Source organism: Schistocerca cancellata, chromosome 7, assembly GCF_023864275.1.
Source record: "Schistocerca cancellata isolate TAMUIC-IGC-003103 chromosome 7, iqSchCanc2.1, whole genome shotgun sequence".
In the NCBI taxonomy this organism is placed as follows: domain Eukaryota; kingdom Metazoa; phylum Arthropoda; class Insecta; order Orthoptera; family Acrididae; genus Schistocerca; species Schistocerca cancellata.
Window position 1 is genome coordinate 350,312,819 of NC_064632.1, and position 18,599 is coordinate 350,331,417.

An 18,599-nucleotide genomic window follows, 5' to 3' on the forward strand; every position below is an offset into this window, starting at 1 on the left:
GACTGGATTGATTCGGTGGAAGATACCAAACAGCGAGGTCATCGGTCTCGTCTGATTAGGGAAGGAAGTGGGCCGTGCCCTTTGAAAGGAACCATCCCGGCAATTGCCTGAAATGGTTTAAGGAAATCAAAGAAAACCTAAATCAGGATGGCCGGACGAGGGATTGAACCGTAGTCCTCCCGAACGCGAGTCCAGTGTGACGCAACAGAAGTGACGACAGAAGAAGGGGAAATTAATTTTCTCGCTGCTGTTTAAGTTGATCCGCACGTTAGCTCTCGCGCAATTGCTCGAGGAAGTGCCAAGAGTCAGGCGAGAGTCCTACGCAGCCCTTGTCGACGTAGGTTCCGTTCCGATCACATCCCTCTCCATCAAGAGCTGCACAGAAACGATTTTGAGAATTGTGCTAACTTCTGTACATGGTCATTAATATACGTATCTTGTTTAGTGATGAAGCCACATTTACCAATCGTGGCCTAGTAAACCGCCGAAACATGCACCATTGGCCTGTTAAACATCCCCGTTGGCTTCGTCAAGTGGAATATCAGCGTCTATGTAGTGTAAGTGTGTGAACCATCAGCTCAAAGGCCTGTGTTTCATAGACGGAACACTGAATGCACACAAATATCGCAGCCTCCTAACAGACCATCTTCCACGCATCCTACAAGACATTTCTGGGAGGATGTCCCTTATAATTATCCGGGTTGTTATGCCGTGGTCGGTTGATGAATTCTGTGTCAATTCCCAACGTTTCGTCCCCGTCTGCGGGAGACGTCTTCAAGAGGGTCTGTCGCTCGATGGAAGGTCCAACACACCCACTGGCTCGCTACTGACTGCTGCTAAGTTCCGTGATCGCGCGCTCCCGCCCCGCGGCGTGACATCACGTGTTTCGAAAACGTCAGTGCAATTGGCCGCTGTCCGCTACCGTCGATCGCCGTTGCCATCACCCAGTAGTGGACGGGTGGTACACATCTTCTTTAACACCGGCATCCATATACCGTTTAATTTCACACCCTCCTTCTTTCGGTTGAAATTATTAGGGTATTTAGCGATTTCAATTGCCTCCCTGTAGAGCCTTTCGTAATATCCGCTTGTGGCCACTAGTACTTGCGTCTCCGCTAAACGATTATGATGGTTCCCTGGCTGGAAAGCATGCTCCGCAACAGCTGATCATTCCGTTTCTCCTCTTCTACAATTGCCCTTGTGCTCTTCGAAACGTTTTGAAACAGCTCTTTTAGTGGTACCCACATAAACATCTTCACAGCTGCATGGGATCCGATACACTCCAGCTTTTCCCAATGGTTTGCGAGCGTCCTTGGCAGGCTTAAGGTAATCCTGTATCTTCGTGGCGGGCTTGTAAATTACGGTAATATTCCGATTCGTCAAGATCCTCCATATTCTTTCCGTTACAAACGGCAGGAACACGTCAGATTTTGCAGTAACCTGTACGTCACTATGATTTCTGCGCGGCTGTCACAACGCACGTTTCATTTCGGCGGACGAATATCCGTTCTTCATTAGTGCATTGTGGAGATGTTCCATCTCAGCGTCGAGCAACTCAGGTTCACAAATATTTCTAGCTCTGTCCGCTAACGTCTTGATAACACCCCACTTCTGTTGTGGGTGGTGGTTCGAATCCCGGTGCAAATAACGATCCGTGTGCGTGGGTTTGCGGTACACTGAGTGGCCCAAAGTACTATTTTCGTTTCTAAAAACAAGCACATCGACGAAATGTAATTTGCCGTCTACCTCCTCCACCATTGTAAACTGAATTCTCTATTCAGATGTTCGTTGAACCGGCCTTGCCATGTCTCCACAGCACAAACGTGTCATCCACGTATCGGAACTATACATTTGATTTTTTGCTGACTGTACGTAAGGCCTGTTATTCGAATTTCTCTATAAAGAAATTTGCAATTACGGGACTTAGGGGGCTTCCCACAGCCACGCCATCCGTTTGTTCATAAAACTGTTCATTCCACTTCAACGTTGGGAATTGACACAGAATTCATCAAGCGACCACGGCATAACAGCCTGGATAATTATAATGGACATGCATTCCCGGCCGTGAAAGTCTACATTTTAGTATTTCTGGGAGGAACCTGTGGTACCAACATGATGGCTGTCCAGCCCAAAGCGCACGATGTACCACAGCACAGCATGTCTTCAAGAATCGTCGGACTGGACGCAGAGTACATGTGTCTTTGTCGGCCCGTTTCCCGGATTTGACGCTTGTAGACTTTTTTTCTGTGGGGAAGGCTGAAAGACGCTGTCTACAAGGACACATGCAACGACGTATTATTGCAACCTTCTCGAACATCTCCGCTGGAATGCTAGCACGTGTGCAGAAGTCATTCCATATCAGGCTGGATGCGTGTGCTGCCGCTGCCAGTCGTCATTTTGAACACAGATTCTGATGGTAAATTGTCTCGTTACTCGTGATAATCTACATAAGGCGTTGTTTTTTAGTGTGCTACCATAGGTATTGTACAAGTATCAGAGTAGGAACTTCTCAAAATACGATATCTCGTGAACGAATCTCACTACAATCCTACAACAAACACCAGAGACATTCTAAGTTACTCTACTTTTAGTTTGTTAATGTCAACAGCCATTGTTACATTTAAAAAGTGTACGTTTGCACAAAAACACATTTTCTAAATATTTTTAACAATCTTCTGATTGATTAACGAGCCCTTGACTATCGATCCATTTTGTGAAAACCGCAGATCAATAGCACTTTCCCTTTCCCACAACATTTGTGGTGCAAGTTTTAGGTGATTCGCCCCACATAACATGAAAGGTGTTTGTAACAGTCAGCCTACAAGTTGTGCTGCATTATCTCATGTGCACAAACAAAAACCAAGTCCTGAAGACAATACAGAAGCATCTTGTGAGATATCGACTATTGAGGAAGAGTGGGCTGCCATTCCTCCATAGACGTCAGACACTTCACTAAAAGTGCCTCCAGTAGAGTTCAAGATGTCATGAAGGCGCAGGTTGGCCTTTCCCATATTAATGTACATTTATAGGTGTTGGGATACTTTTGATAACGTACAGCTACTGCGAAGAATGGCCACTGCAAGAAACTTGTTATTTATGTGTTTCCTGTATTATCGTACCGCGTGATGTCCTGAAAGCATCTGTACTGATATTTGAATATTACAGCATGCATTTAACTCTATTTGGACAGTAACATAGTTGCAGGCCGCGCGGGATTAGCCAAGCAGTCTCAGGCGCTGCGGTTCGAGTCCTCCCTCGGGCATGGGTGTGTGTGTTTGTCCTTAGGATAATTTAGGTTACGTAGTGTGTAAGCTTAGGGACTGATGACCTTAGCAGTTAAGTCCCATAAGATTTCACACACATTTGAACGTTTTTGAATATAATTGCAGCATTTCATGTGCGTCAAGAAAATATCTTACACTTCATTCACGCTTATAAAATACAATATCTGTATTTAATTTGTTTGTAGGGAACTACATTTCCTGCCCTGAATGCACTTCTGGCACAGTGGGTTCCGGTTAGCGAAAGAGGCACTCTTGGATCTCTCGTCTTTGCTGGTAAGTGTTCATATTTGTCTCACTTCATAAAGCCTCATTTCTTTCCACGTGTTTAACATTTATGTAAATTGCAGCCGTCCGAGTAGCTAATTCTGGATACCGTTAACTCTGGTTCGAAAAATCATTTCCATGTAAACTTCGCAGAATAAAAGGTAAATTCATGTTCAGAAGAAAACAGAACACCTTGAACGACTAGAGACAGGACCTTCATATTCGCAACACATATACATTAGTGCGTTCTGCAGAAATCATTAGCATTTCAGTCACCTCGGTTCAGTGCCTAGTAGACACAGGGTCTACCACGGACCTGATAACTTGTTTCATGAGTGATGGCATCGAGCGTAAAAGGTGCGAATGGCGTCCACGCTGGTTCCAGATTTCATCTGTCGTGGTTGGCATCGGGTCACAGCGCTGCACCCGTCGTTTCACCACATCCCACACATTTTCGATTGGTGACAAGTCTGGTGATCTGGCAGGCCAGGGCATAAGGCTGACATCCTGTGACAACAAGAAAGGCACGTGTTCGTGCAGCAGCATGTGGTCGTGCATTGTCTTGCTCAAAAATGGCGTCTGGGGTATTGTGCAGAAATGGTATGGTTAAAGGCCACAGGATGTCTTTAACGTATGTCGCAATGGTCACAGTACCCTAGACGCGTACCAACTACTCTACTGGCCATTAAAATTGCTACACCAAGAAGAAATGCAGATGATAAACGGGTATTCATTGGACAAATATATTATACTAGAACTGACATATGATTACATTTTCAAGCAATAGATCCTGAGAAATCGGTACCAAGAACAACCACCTCTGACCGTAATAACGGCATTGATACGCCTGGGCATTGAGTCAAACAGAGCTTGGATGGCGTGTACGGGTACAGCTGGCGACATCGCGGTGAACGCACATTGGAAGTGTGTATTCGTCATCTCCATACTGGCGTATAACCCGGCGTGATGGTATGGCGTGCCATTGGGTACACGTCTCGGTCACCTCTTGTTTGCATTGACGGCACTTTGCACAGCGGACGTTACATTTCAGATGTGTTACGACCCGTGGCTCTACCCTTCATTCGATCCCTGCGAAACCCTACAACTCAGCAGGATAATGCGCGACCGCATGTTGCAGGTCCTGTACGGGCCTTTCTGGATACTGAAAATGTTCGACTGTTGCCCTGGTCAGCATATTCTCCATATCTCTCACCAATTGAAAACGTCTGGTCAATGGTGGCCGAGCAACTGGCTCGTCACAATACGCCAGTCACTACCCTTGATGAACTGTGGTATCGTGTTGAAGCTGCATGGGCTTCAACACGATACCACAGGTGTCGATCTTCTCGTGGTGGGGGAGAGTGAGGGGAGTGGTCTGCGTAGTGCGGTCTGACCCATCTCGTCGTGTTCCACGGCCTTCCGTGAAATGTGCCAATTGGTTTTGTTGTGGTCTTTAGTGCTGAGACTGGTTTGATGCAGCTCTCCATGCTACTCTATCCTGTGCAAGCTGCTTCATCTCTCAGTACCTACTGCAGCCTACATCCTTCTGAATTTGTTTAGTGTATTCATCTGTTGGTTTCACTCTACGATTTTTGCCTTCCACTCTGCCCTCCAATACAAAATTGGTGATCCCTTGATGCCTCAGAACATGTCCTACCAACCGATCCCTTCTCCTAGTCAATTTGTACCACAAACTCCTCCGCAATCCTATTCAATACCTCCTCATTAGTTATGTAATCTACCCACCTCATCTTCAGCATTCTTCTGTAGCACCACATTTCGAAAGCTTCTATTCTCTTCTTGTCTAAACTATTTATCGTCCATGTTTCACTTCCATACATGGCTACACTCCATACAAATACTTTCAGAAACGACTTCCTGACACTTAATCTATACTCAATGTTAACAAATTTCTCTTCTTCAAAAACGCTTTCCTTGCCATTGCCAGTCTACATTTTATATCCTCTCTACTTCGACCATCATCAGTTATTTTGCTCCCCAAATAGCAAAACTCCTTTACTACTTTAAGTGTCTCATTTCCTAATCTAATTGCCTCAGCATCACCTGACTTAATTCGACTACATTCCATTATCCTCGTTTTGCTTTTGTCGATGTTCATCTTATATCCTCCTTTCAAGACACTGTCCATTCCGTTCAACTGCCCTTCCAAGTCCTTTGCTGTCTCTCACAGAGTTACAACGTCATCGGCGAACCTTAAAGTTTTTATTTTTTCTCCATGGATTTTAGTACCTGCTCCGAATTTTTCTTTTGTTTCCTTTGTTGCTTGCTCAATATACAGATTGAATAACATCGGGGAGAGTCTGCAACCCTGTCTCACTCCCTTCCCAACCACTGCTTCCCTTTCATGTCCCTCGACTCTTATAACTGCCATCTGGCTTCTTTACAAGTTGTAAATAGCTTTTCGCTCCCTGTATTTTACCCCTGCCACCTTCAGAATTTGAAAGAGAGTATTCCAGTCAACATTGTCGAAAGCTTTCTCTAGGTCTCTCATAGCAGTACGAATACAGTGAAACAATAACGGTGTTGAGCAGATACTGTAGCGAGAAAGACAATGTTGATATATATACAATGTTGATTCACTGTATAACACTCATACTTGTGTCGGTGTGTGTGTGTGTGTGTGTGTGTGTGTGTGTGTGTGTGTGTGTGTGTGTCTAGAGACGAGAGAAAGAGAGAGAGAGAGAGAGAGAGAGAGAGAGAGAGAGAGAGAGAGACAGAGAGAGAGAAAAAGACAGAGAGAAGGAGGCATAGAGGGAGTGTATGTGTGTGTGTGTTTTGCGAGCAGCGACCTTAGGTGATAACAAATAATTGATAAGTGCCTTACCTCTTAACATCTGTATTTTTCTGAACATTAGTACTTAAGTGTTAAAAGCATTTTCTGGTAATGTTGTATACCTGCAACTTAGTGACAGTGGACCATGACACACTGAGGTTGTTTGCTTGCCTCAACGATACAGACAGTCTACCGTAGCCGCAATCACAACGGAGGGATGTCTGTGGGAAGACCAGACTGACGTATGGCCCCTGGAAAGGGGCTGCAGGTTATTCAATAGTTGCAGGGGCAATAGTCTATACGATTGAATTGTCTCGGCTTCTAACATTAGGCAATACGAGCTTGCTGTTTTAGTATTGCAATGGCTTAGCCGGCCGGAGTGGCCGGGCGGTTCTAGGCGCTTCAGTCTGGAACCGCGCGACCGCTACGGTCGCAGGTTCGAATCCTGCCTGGGGCATGGATGTGTGTGATGTCCTTAGGCTAATTAGGTTTAAGTACTTCTAAGTTCTGGGGGACTGATGACCTCAGATGTTGAGTCCCATAGTGCTCAGAGCCATTTGAGCATTTTTTGCAATGGCTGAGGCTAAACCACAACTACTATTTTTTTTCCGATGAGATGCAACTCAGCTGCTGCAGAGCTGCATCAAACCACCCTCGAATTTAAAAGCTGCGTGTATTGCTACCCGCGAATAAAGATGATCAGGAGTGTATTTCAATGTGTTAACGATGTGTGCGTTTGCGTAGGTTCCCTGATCGGAAACATCGTGGCTAACGCAGTGAGCGGCGTCGTGATAGAGGCGACCCAGAGCTGGGACAGCGTCTTCTACCTGTTCGGCGGTATCGGAGTTCTCTGGTTCATCCTCTGGCAACTGCTCTGCTACAGCGACCCCAACTCCCACCCCTTCATCTCGGACGAGGAGAAAAAGTACCTCAATGAAACTATTGGAAACGTGGACAGAAAGGAGGTAACGGAGCAGTTCTTCTTCTAGAGGATGTAACTGGAAGAATTCGACTGACTGCTTTGTTATTAATGTACTACTAAGTAATCTTACGCAGCTCTGCTACCGCTGTTACCGTTGTGTTCTAGTGTTGGTCTTCATTCCGAATACTGGTAAGATGTAGCTCTCTGTGGTATTCCATTTTGTGCAAACTTCTTTATCACTGCAACCATTTTCACCTGCTTACTGTACTCAATCATTGGTTTCCTCCTACAATTTTTAACCCCCTCATTCCCTGCCTTTCCTCCAATACCTGATTGACGATTCTTTGATGACTCTGTATGTCTCCATTTAACATTTTAATGTTCGTATAATAAGTTGCCGTCTCTCTAATCTAAGAATGGATGATCAATGCAGCTAGCCGCTATCTCTGTGTAATGTCTTGTCTGCATAGACGTGTATCTGTTGTCTTTAAGATCCCTTCACCTTCATACATAAGTCTATACAGTAAAGTAAGGCCCTCCCAGTTCTTCGCTGATCCGTGATAAGACAGGCGAAAAATTAGACTAATGGAGGATTATTAGTATTATCTCTATTTTGATTCGCTCTCTCTCTTTCTCTCCCTTATCTATGTATCATTTTTAATATAAGATTTCATAACGTGATATGGTGATAAAAAGCATCAGCCAAATAGAATCTATGGTGGAGTCCTTCGTCTTGGTAATTAGCGGCTGGCTTGCTGTAAGAGATGTTTACATTTATTATTATTGTTAAACACTGCAGTCAGTCGGGAGAATCAATCGTTTGGACAATTTGTTCCTTTTACGAAAGATTGCGAATTCCAGATGTGTACGACGCCTTTTTGGACGATTTAACACAGACTCAGTGATTGCAGGCTCTCTTCGACACAGCTAAAACTTCCCCACTAATTACAGGGCCAACGTGATCAACAAATGATTCAGAAAAAACTCATTCGTTCATTCACTCCAGAACAAAAAAGTCACAAACCTTATTTATGGAGGAAATCGTGTATTAAATCCATCTCCATTACATGTCCAGATCTCCTTTGATTCCACGCCTTAATTATTTTCCTTTTACAATCTCTTTCTCTTCAAAACAAACCGCTAGCGGCACAAATGTTAATTGGCTCGCTTTAGCGAGAAGAAAAGCAGAAAATGTATCTCTCAGAAACACGTCAATCCCTCAACAGATACTCCAGAAGCTGTCCTAGTTACCACTCTCACAACCATGGAGAATGCATGTATGTATCTCTGTTATTTCAAAGAATAAATGCACTAGAAAATACTTTGGCGTCGACGAGCTGTCGCCGCATATATTACGAGAAAGTCCGATCAGATAACTTTTCCAAAGTGAATGAATGTGAATGGTTTGATTGAAAATGATTAATTGGTGCGTGGTAGAGGGTATTTGCGGTGGGGACATTACACCCAATCAACCGATCCCTTCTTTTAGACAAATTGAGCCATATATTTCTTTTTTCCCAATTCGATTTAGTACCTCCTTAACTGGTACGCGATCTAATCTAATGTACAGCATTATTCTACAGCACATTTCAAAACCTTCTACTCCTTATCTGAACTACTTATCGTCCAGGTTTCACTTCCATACAAGGCTCCACACGAGACAAATGCCTTCGGAAAAAAAAATCATCATAACGCTTAAACTGTTAGCTGTTAACTACTTCCTCTTTTTCAGAAACTCTTTTCTTGCTATTGGCAGTCTTCATTTATCCTTTCTTCTTTGACCATCGACAGTCACTTTTGTGGTCAGGCAGCCAAAATCATCTGCTTCCTAATTCCTTCAGCATTACCTAATTTAATTCGGGTGCCTTGCATTACGCCTGTGTTATTTTTGTCGGTTTCCATTTTATAGTCTCTTTTTGAGATGCTATCCATTCGGTCTTTTGCGACCACTGACAAAATTACATTATCTTCATACTCATAGTTTTTATTGATGCTACCTAAACTATAATTCTCTTTCAAAATTTGTCCATGGTTTCGTTACTGCTTGCTCAGACTGAATCACATCGGCAGCAGCGTACAACTTGTCTTACTCCCATCCTAGACACTGGTTCCCCTTCATGTTCTTCGCCTCTTGTAACTGTAGTCTGGTTTCTGTACAAGTTGTAGATAACTTTTCGATTTTGTAATTCATCCCTACTGCCTTGTGCTAAACAAGTGTTTAAGTCTAGTGACCCTTTTTTTATATATGTATTGGAGGTATGTTTTTTACGTTTTTAATGCAGCTGGAAAGTGTGATCACCAACGCGTAATTTGAATAATCTTGTTATGTCGTGCCTAGTAACTTCAGTTATGTTGCAGTGAACAATCAATCACTGACGGTTGGTAATAAAAACACAAAACAAAATTGTCTTTCGAGCAAGTACTGTCTCTCCCTTCACTCTCGCTCGTTCTGTTTCTCAAACTAACAATTGCTTTCAGTTTTCTGTCGCCATTTCCGCACTGTCTGGACGACTACAGTGTACACACTTTATACTGTTACCGTTCTTGAACTATGTGTGCGACCTGTCACCAAACGAACGTTTTGCCTGTTGCCTGCCGTAATTAGTATGTAGTTTATTTATATTTTCACTTATAATTTTGGCAAATAAAAATAAAGTTTCCACATTACTATTCTCAATTTATAAGATCCAAATTCTATATAAATCCTGTTTTCTTTCATCGCCCCTGAAGCAATACCGTGCCATCTTAAACACAGACAAAGAAGCTTGGAACACAAGCACAGATGGACGAGGCTAGAGGAACACGGTCGTGAACTAGCACAAAAACGGGAAAAGAAGACTAGTGTTTAATGTCTTCTACAGCGGGGTCATTAGAGACGGAGCACAGACTCGGATAATTTGTTAAGGATGGGGAAGAAAATCGGGCCATTTCGAAGGAACCATCGCAGCATTTACCTGGAGCGAGGTAGGCAAATCACAAAACCTAAATGAGGATTCCTCCCGAATGCGAGTCTACTGTACTAACCGCTGCGCTACCTCGCTAGGCGTACTAGCTGAAGCATACGTCCCGAGATTCGCCTGTAGAGATTGAGAGAAATCCCAAATCAGGGTATCCTGACGGGGACCCGAAGCCGCCTCCTCCCGAAGATCAGCAGTACAGTTGAGAGTTCGGTGCAAACACAAATTTGCGGCTGGCTGTGGTTAAGCAAAGAATGGATACTGTGAAATACTGGAAGTCCTTCAGTAAAGTCCACGTCCTTCGTACTGCTATGAGAAATCCAGCCAGAATACTAACATTGTCCAAGGGGGCAGCCGGCATCTATAGTCTAAGCACGTGAACTGGATATAACGCCGGCTTCTTGTCACTATTTCGGCAAATATATCCCGTCCAGAGATCACGGGACCATGCCACGTGAAGTGACGTGGAGGCCAACCGATGAAGTTTGACAGAGGCAACCGTTATTTTCCGACATTAAGCACAGATACCTTCACTGCTGCATGGATTTTTTATCGTTCAGAATACGCTTTCCCTCTGGATATCACTCGTAAGCCATCGTTCGCAATATACACCACTTAATATACAAATTAATAAATATGGTCTGGAAATGGCAAAACTCAATGAATGGGTCTAAAAATATACACACATCAGAGACACTCAGCAGCATAGTTTGATGTGCCCCAAACAAGAGGATTTTCTAACACCTAGTGTCTGTTTTGGCGTGTGCCTTAAAATATTCATCATCTTAATCGCAGATTTCACTATCAAATTCTCTTCTAGTTTTCGACTAGCCCTTGAACTATTTCCATACAATGCCGTGCTCCAGACGTTCATTAAGGGGGTAGCCCTGTTTGAACACAAGAAAAATTGATGATTTTCGTGAATTTTTTTCAAGAGAAATAAAAATTTATGCTAAATCTGACAATATAGCGTTATTCTTTACAGTTTTGTCTTTAAGAAATCATTTTTTTGTCCACATCGGAGGCTCCCTGTAACCGCTGCACCAGGTGAAAAGATCCCTTGCAATGGAACATTGGTCGTCGGCGGGAATTCCCGAAGCCCTTCTATTCGACCTGTATGAAAATAATTTCTTATCAATAACTTTCAATATATTTTCTGTTAGCGTACGTAGGATAACTGAAAAATAATAAGTTGAACAAAATGGCGACGTATTGAAACACATGTCATTCTCTCCCTCCAAAAAATCGATACAAAAATGTGCAACGAAAATAGACTTTCGAATATATCGCAAAATGGCTAAGTATGCTGATAAAGAATTCAATTCAGAATGCTGGCGTCAAATTTCGATCAAAATCGAATCTATCGTTCTCGAGTTACATTAGCCGTCAGTCGGAAAAATACAGTTTCGAAGAAAACGTGCTTAAAGTTACATATTTTTGCGTACAAGTTAAATATACTTCTATTAAGCGATACCTGGACCACACAGCAATCCTTCCAGATCCAAAAGGATGCCCTCCTGCTTCTTCCTCGTGGCCACGGTGATCCTGCGGGCCCCTGTGGCAGTCTCTGTCATCCGCTGCTCTGCTCTCTCAATACGCTTTTTGTCCGTTTTTGTGCAGAAATTGTAACAGGCTGGTCCGAACTCAAGTTCAAGCACATTCACAATTTACATAATGCCTGTTAGGCTGTCACTGAAACTACATGCCGAGTATTTTTTTTCCCACGCTGAATGGTTTTCGGAGGCACATTTTTTTCTCTTTTAACTCGGCAACCGAGTTTCTTTCGAACTTGAGATGAAAAGTACAGTAAGGTAGACTCCCAGGGAACACTAAAAAAAAAAGAGATTTTTGAAATTTTTTTAGAGGACTACCCCCTTCACAGAAATTTCATTCTCGTTTTAAGGATTCTGTTTGCTACTTGTAGGCTTCTTTTTGTGAGAAATACATGTTTTCCTGTGTCATTATTCATATGGTATTCTCCTTGCTCAATCTGTCATGTATTGCTTTGTTTCAGAGGTAGAAGAATTCCTTCAATTTGTCTATCCTATAACTATTTTCGCAGAGAGTAGGATTGTTACCAGTGAAATTTCTTGATGTCCTTTAACCCTGAACTGTAACCCATCTTTTGAAACATTCTTTCATTTCCTTATTGCTTTTTCTATATATAGATTGAGCACTAGAGTAGGAACAATATATCCCTGCCTTACAACCTTCCTAATATGCGCATTTCTCTATTATATTCCATTCTTATTGTTTTCTTTTAGTTCTTGTACATAAAGTAAACTTATTTTTGTTGTTTTTTTCGTGATTGGGTCCACAACCATCGAATAGTGGTTAAATGAAGATAGGTTTCTGCTGAGGCTTTATAAGTATGAACTTAATAAAGTTACAGATTCAGCCAACACATGTCTTCATTTAATCTACTTTTATGAGGTTTTCAAAGGTGTCAAACAGCTTTACATTGTCTAACTCCTTTTCTAGGTCAACAAGTCATACAACAGTATCTTGAGGTGGGTTTAGCTATCCACTGGCATGTACGAGAGAAGATATCATATTGAATTTCAGTGTATTTGCTGTATGTTTAGTGATATATCATATTTCATCTAATTCATGGAGCTTTTAGTCTATGATTTTTTAGATAATTTGTTACAAAACTAGTCTTTCATGCTGACAAATAATGGAGAGTGATGATAAACATAGTTACTTTGGACAAACAGAATTCTACCGGCTTCTTGTTATGAATTAATATTGTGTCATCTATTTTGTATTGGAAATTTTCAACACCTATAAACCAAAGAAAGATGTGACCTCAACATAATATTAGTTTTGGATGAATAAATGGCCAACCCACTATCTGCAGTGTACTGTCAGTACAATGGATGCACCACTGGGTGTGACTGGAGTCCAGTTGTTATTCCACAAACCATTTCTGGAAAAATCGAATGTGATTTCTTCAATATTGCTTCAGGGAATTGCTTTCCAACCTTCGAAAAAACCGAGGAATTGCCTCACTTTTAAGACATCACTTATGACAGGAGCTTAGATGTATAAGGTAGAAACATTCACGTTTAGAGTAGATCGTGTGAGGTTTAAGTATATTTTAAGATTCCTACTTGTTTGATGGCACTTCAGAGCAAGGTGAAGCTCATCTGACTTTGCTTGATTCTTGATAACTATCTTTCAGAGAGAAGAATTTCTGAATACCTTCTTTATCAAACTATTTCATCTTGTGGTGGACAGCCTAAGCGAACGTCAGTCAACTACAACATGAACAACAATGCATTCCTTATATACAACAGCGAAAGGCCATCTTTCCAATTAAAGCAGCATGAGGCTCCATCTATATCTATGTCAAAGAGTTCAGAAAGTTATACTAGTGCCACAAACAAAATCGGACCTTTCAAGCATTCTCCTGCAGAGCTGTGGTTGGACGCCACAACAAAGAACTCCAAGCAAAGTTGCTGACACTTTGCTATGTATCAGCCAAAGACAGTTGCACAGAGAATACCATTGACTGACACATATTTGTATCTTTGGAAATTTCATGCCGTCTAACAACCTTCGTTAAAAAATGAAATGAGACATAATAACAGCCACACTTCACATGGTAATAAAAATAAAAGAAAACTAAGCCGAAAATGAGGATGAGAATTACAAGATAGTCGTCTTTCCTAAAATTAAGACGAATAAAATAACTACCAATAGATAACAGGACACTTGAGACGAAATGTGCATGTCATACAAGCTGTATGACGCCTACCTTTTGCTGTACTTGTACGAGATTACAAACCTGCGAATGAAACTATTTACTAACGTGATGAATTCTGCAGAAATGAATGAGTCAACAAATTATTTGCTTTCAGATTTTTCTGTTTCATGAAAACTGTTTTGCAGTATTTAAATTATTGAGCTTTTACGCTATCACTTCCAAAAAGTCTTATATCGAAGGCTTTGTTAACAAACCATTTTATTTTCACATTTATATGTCATAATATGAAGGTAAAACGAAACAATGACATCCACAGTTGGTATACAAAAGTCTTACTCTGCCATGACTAACATAACCTTCTTCTCTTTTTCAGGATCTTCCACCAATACCATGGTTCCACATGTTGAAATCTATTCCTCTCTGGGGTCTGATCTTCGCTCAAATTGGCCACGATTGGGGTTTCTACACTATGATTACAGACCTACCAAAATACATGAAGAATGTTCTCCGATTTTCCATTTCTGCTGTAAGTTTTAGAATAGGTTTCACTATACTTATATCTTTGTATGATTTTATTGTCTGATAAGCTATTAATCATTTGTTTTAAGCAGTAAAATAAAATGTAGCTGTACCCAAGTGCTTTTCAACAATTGATAAAAGAAAAGGATAATACCATGTCTTAAAACTCTACTTTACACTAAAATGCCAATGCTCTGACGTAGAACACAAAGTCCAAGAAAATCTCTCTCATACTTGTCAACGAACTGCTTGACAAGACGATATTATTCTAACAGTTTTCTCGAGGAAAATGTCTTCCATTTTTTAAATACATATTATACATAAATTTATATAAATTTAATAATAGGGAAACATTATAAATATACAATAGTGAAACATTATTAGCAAGCAAGAAAATTGTATTTATACTACAGAATCTGAATTTGCAGTAAAAATAAACAAGGTTGATGTCAGGGGGAGGGGAAATAAGAGATGGATAGAGGGGTAGGAGGAAATTGACATAGAAAATGGGAAGGAAAAGATTGATAGAAAGAGGGAGGCTGGAGGAGATGGAGAGAAAGAGAGGAGGAGAAGAAGAAGAACATAAAGAGGGGGAGGGTGTGATGGATAGAGCGAGGGGGAAGAAGGAGGACAAAGAAAAGTCGAGTGGAAGATGGACTGACACGAGAGAGAGATGAAGATTAGGATTTATATCCATTTCCAATACATATTAGAAACACGTAATATCTCTTTCCATTTTTTTCCGTTTAAGCGGACTGAACATAGCAAAGTGTGGTTGGGTAAAGCTAACAATATGGCAGTACTGTGTAAGCTTCATGTGATCAGAATCATGGTGCAATAAGTGTATCACCAAGTCTTATTATTTGTGAAAGATGCTGTATATAACACAAATAATAATCGATCTTTGCCTAGTTGAAATAGCGTTATTCTTTTATTCTATTAGCATGCTGTGCTTCTATTCCAAAATGCAATATTATGACATTTCCCAAACCTAATGTGGTGGATCTTAAACTTTTAAAATAATAAATTAATCTTTCACAAAGAAACTTCAACAGAACCACCTCTGTCGTTATGCGCATAGTGAGAGCAGTTGGTCGCAAATTAGCGACCTTGTACATTGTGCCATGTTCTCATAAATTTGTATGCAAAACTGAGTGAGATAGAGTTACTAAGAATAAATAACAGCTTTGATAAGTATATTAAAGTAAACATGTTAAATCTTTATTAAGGGTAAACATAATTATTTGAAATTTTTGTAAATGACATACATGTCAGACAGCTTTATGTTAGGCGTGTTTCACCTGGACATGCATGAAGAATTTATGAACAATAACGATCAGCCTCAGTGAATCAGATTCAATTAATGAATTTTCAAAAAATTTAAATCAATTTTTTCCCATGATTCTTACACAAAGCAAAATACAGATAATTTTACGACAACATGAATCCATAAATCTGTTATTTATTGACATTTGTTAGTGGTAAGGTACACTCTATAAAAGCTCAGCCGCTTATGCCAAGAAAATCTTTTACTCTTTTGTCTAGATACAAAGAATAACGATTTACCACTTTTATTACTTGTTTCGGTTGACTATTTTTCAATCACATTTATAAGCTGTAACAGTAAGAAATGTGGGCCATGTCATCATAGTCATTTTATCAGAGCATCCCATTTTAAACCTAAACTAGTTGGTTAGTGTACCTTCCCATTTTTATCTCTGAATGTAGCTTACCACTAGTTAAAGTTATGATAATTCTGTTTCATGTATTTTGTATGCTTCTGTGACCATTCTCTCTTGCTGATTTATGAGTGTACCAGTTGCCCAGTGGCTACAAAGTTACAAGGGAGCACGAAGCGATGTTACAACAACACAGTCTGGAAACAGTAAGCACTAAAGAAAAAAATTGCACCTTCTCAGGAGTAGGTTACGTCCCTCGGAAGAGACAGCATAGTTATTCTAAGCACCTGTAAATAAATGTGACGTTTTTGCCAGTTGTGCGGGAATTCGAGGGAAAATTTTAGGTTTCCTTCGTTGAGTGACCGAGTGTCCTATACCTTATAAAGGAGATTCGATTCAATCTTCTTACTGATCTCATACGAAAATTAAAAACATGGCTACAGAATGTTGCTGTTGTTGTTGTTGTTGTTGTGGTCTTCAGTCCTGAGACTGGTTTGATGCAGCTCTCCATGCTACTCTATCCTGTGCCGCTTCTTCATCTCCCATTACCTACTGCAACCTACATCCTTCTGAATCTGCTTAGTGTATTCATCTCTTGGTCTCCCTCTACCGTTTTTACTCTCCACGCTGCCCTCCAATAGTAAATTGGTGATTCCTTGATGCCTCAGAACATGTCCTACCAACCGATCCCTTCTTCTAGTCAAGTTGTGCCACAAACTTCTCTTCTCCCCAATCCTATTCAATACTTCCTCATTAGTTATGTAGAATAAGCACTGGAAATTACATTTTTGCAAAATGTATTTTAAGAGCTGGAGTTCAGCATGTCTTTCCAGTGTGGTGAATGTTTCTTTTTTCATGGCAAGTAGCATTAATTGTCAATTCAGACTCGAACAAAGGCATTAGTAACGAATGGTCGTAACTAATGGTTGCTATCATAGACACGTAAGACGATAAATTCATGATTCTTATGTAGCGATTCCCCTGCGTTTTCGACATACGCTGTCAGCGCAAAAAATTTCGAAACTCGAGTAGTAATAAATGGAGAAGAGTTAAAATAGAATTAATGCCTGACGAGTTTTGCATAGTCTACTCCCACATGAGCAGAAAGCACAGAACGTTCAAAGAACCAGGCGAAACTGTCAGAAAAATTATCTGGGATGTTGTTCAACTTGAGTCTCGCATTGCCTTGAATGTCGGTGTTGTCGTCAAAGCGTTTTTCATTTTGCGGTAACTTCGAATTGATAACACCAAGTCTCGTTACACGTGATGATTTTTTCCAGCAAAGAACGGTCCACGTTGTGCACTTGAGTCAAGCCGCGGCAAGTGCCCATGCGTCATTGTTTTATTCTGGTGTCAGTGTGAGGAAGACAAACTTTGCACCCATTTTTCTCCGCTTCAGAAAGTTCTGGAGAATTTGTTGAGAAGTTGATTTAGATATCTTGCTCCATTGCGGTTAATGACACGCTTAAGCTATTCGTCCACTGTTTAAACCTGCTACTCACAAATGACTTGTCGCATTCAAGTTGCTTGTTAAGAGTTATTAGTTCAAACAGCTACCCTAGTTACTGCTCCGACGTCGCTCATACTCCAGGAATAAAATCCGTCTCCGATCTTTTTGGATAGTGCATATTATAAAAACATTTGGAGGTACAGGATGAGTGATGGACGGCTTGATTCTTGTCCACAGAATGGTCTGCTGTCGGCGCTACCCTATGTTGCTATGTGGCTCTCTTCAGTTGCCTCTGGCTGGCTAGCGGACTGGATACTTGTGCGTGGATACATGAACACAACTAACGTCCGGAAAGTGTTCACAATCGTAGGTAAGTAGAGAACATCAAACAGCACTACAGAACCCAAAACATAACACCATATATTACACAACTGCGAAGCGTTTTCCTACTGCCTCAATACACATGCTCGTTCCCAGAATGAGGTTTTCACTCTGCAGCAGAGTGTGCGCTGATATGAAACTTCCTGGCAGATTAAAACTGTGTGCCGGACCGAGACTCGAACTCAGGACCTTTGCCTTTCGCGGGCAAGTGCTCTACCAACTGAGCCACCCAAGCACGACTCACGCCCTCTTCCTCACAGCTTTAATTCCGCTAGTACCTCGTCTCATACCTTCCAAACTTTCGCAGGAGAGCTTCTGTAAAGTTTGGAAGGTAGCAGACGAGGTACTGGCAGAAATAAAGCTGTGAGGACGGGGGCGTGAGTCGTGCTTAGGTAGCTCAGTTGGTAGAGCACTTGCCCGCGAAAGGCGAAGGTCCCGAGTTCGTGTCTCGGTCCGGCACAGAGTTTTAATCTGCCAGGAAGTTTCACATGCTCGTTGTTTGCACTTGCTCGACTCTTTCATCGAAAGAATAATAATGCTAAATTATTGTGTTATTAAAGTTTGTTGTCAACAATTAATCACAATTCGAAAATACTAGAAGGATAAATAACTTAACACTGTCAGGTCACTCAGTTTTAGT

At 41.3% G+C, this 18,599-nt stretch overlaps 1 protein-coding gene across 3 annotated transcripts in view; it reads left to right on the plus strand.

The window, feature by feature from the left end:
- The window catches only part of LOC126092575 (putative inorganic phosphate cotransporter), a 348,655-nt gene that overhangs the window by 301,037 nt on the left and 29,019 nt on the right, over positions 1-18,599 (plus strand). For all 3 annotated transcript variants that reach the window (XM_049908262.1, XM_049908264.1, XM_049908263.1), the window contains exons 4-7: positions 3,470-3,557; positions 7,087-7,307; positions 14,304-14,456; positions 17,816-17,948. In XM_049908262.1, coding sequence (XP_049764219.1) covers positions 3,470-3,557; positions 7,087-7,307; positions 14,304-14,456; positions 17,816-17,948 — 595 coding nt within the window. The remainder of the gene's footprint in view (positions 1-3,469; positions 3,558-7,086; positions 7,308-14,303; positions 14,457-17,815; positions 17,949-18,599) is intronic.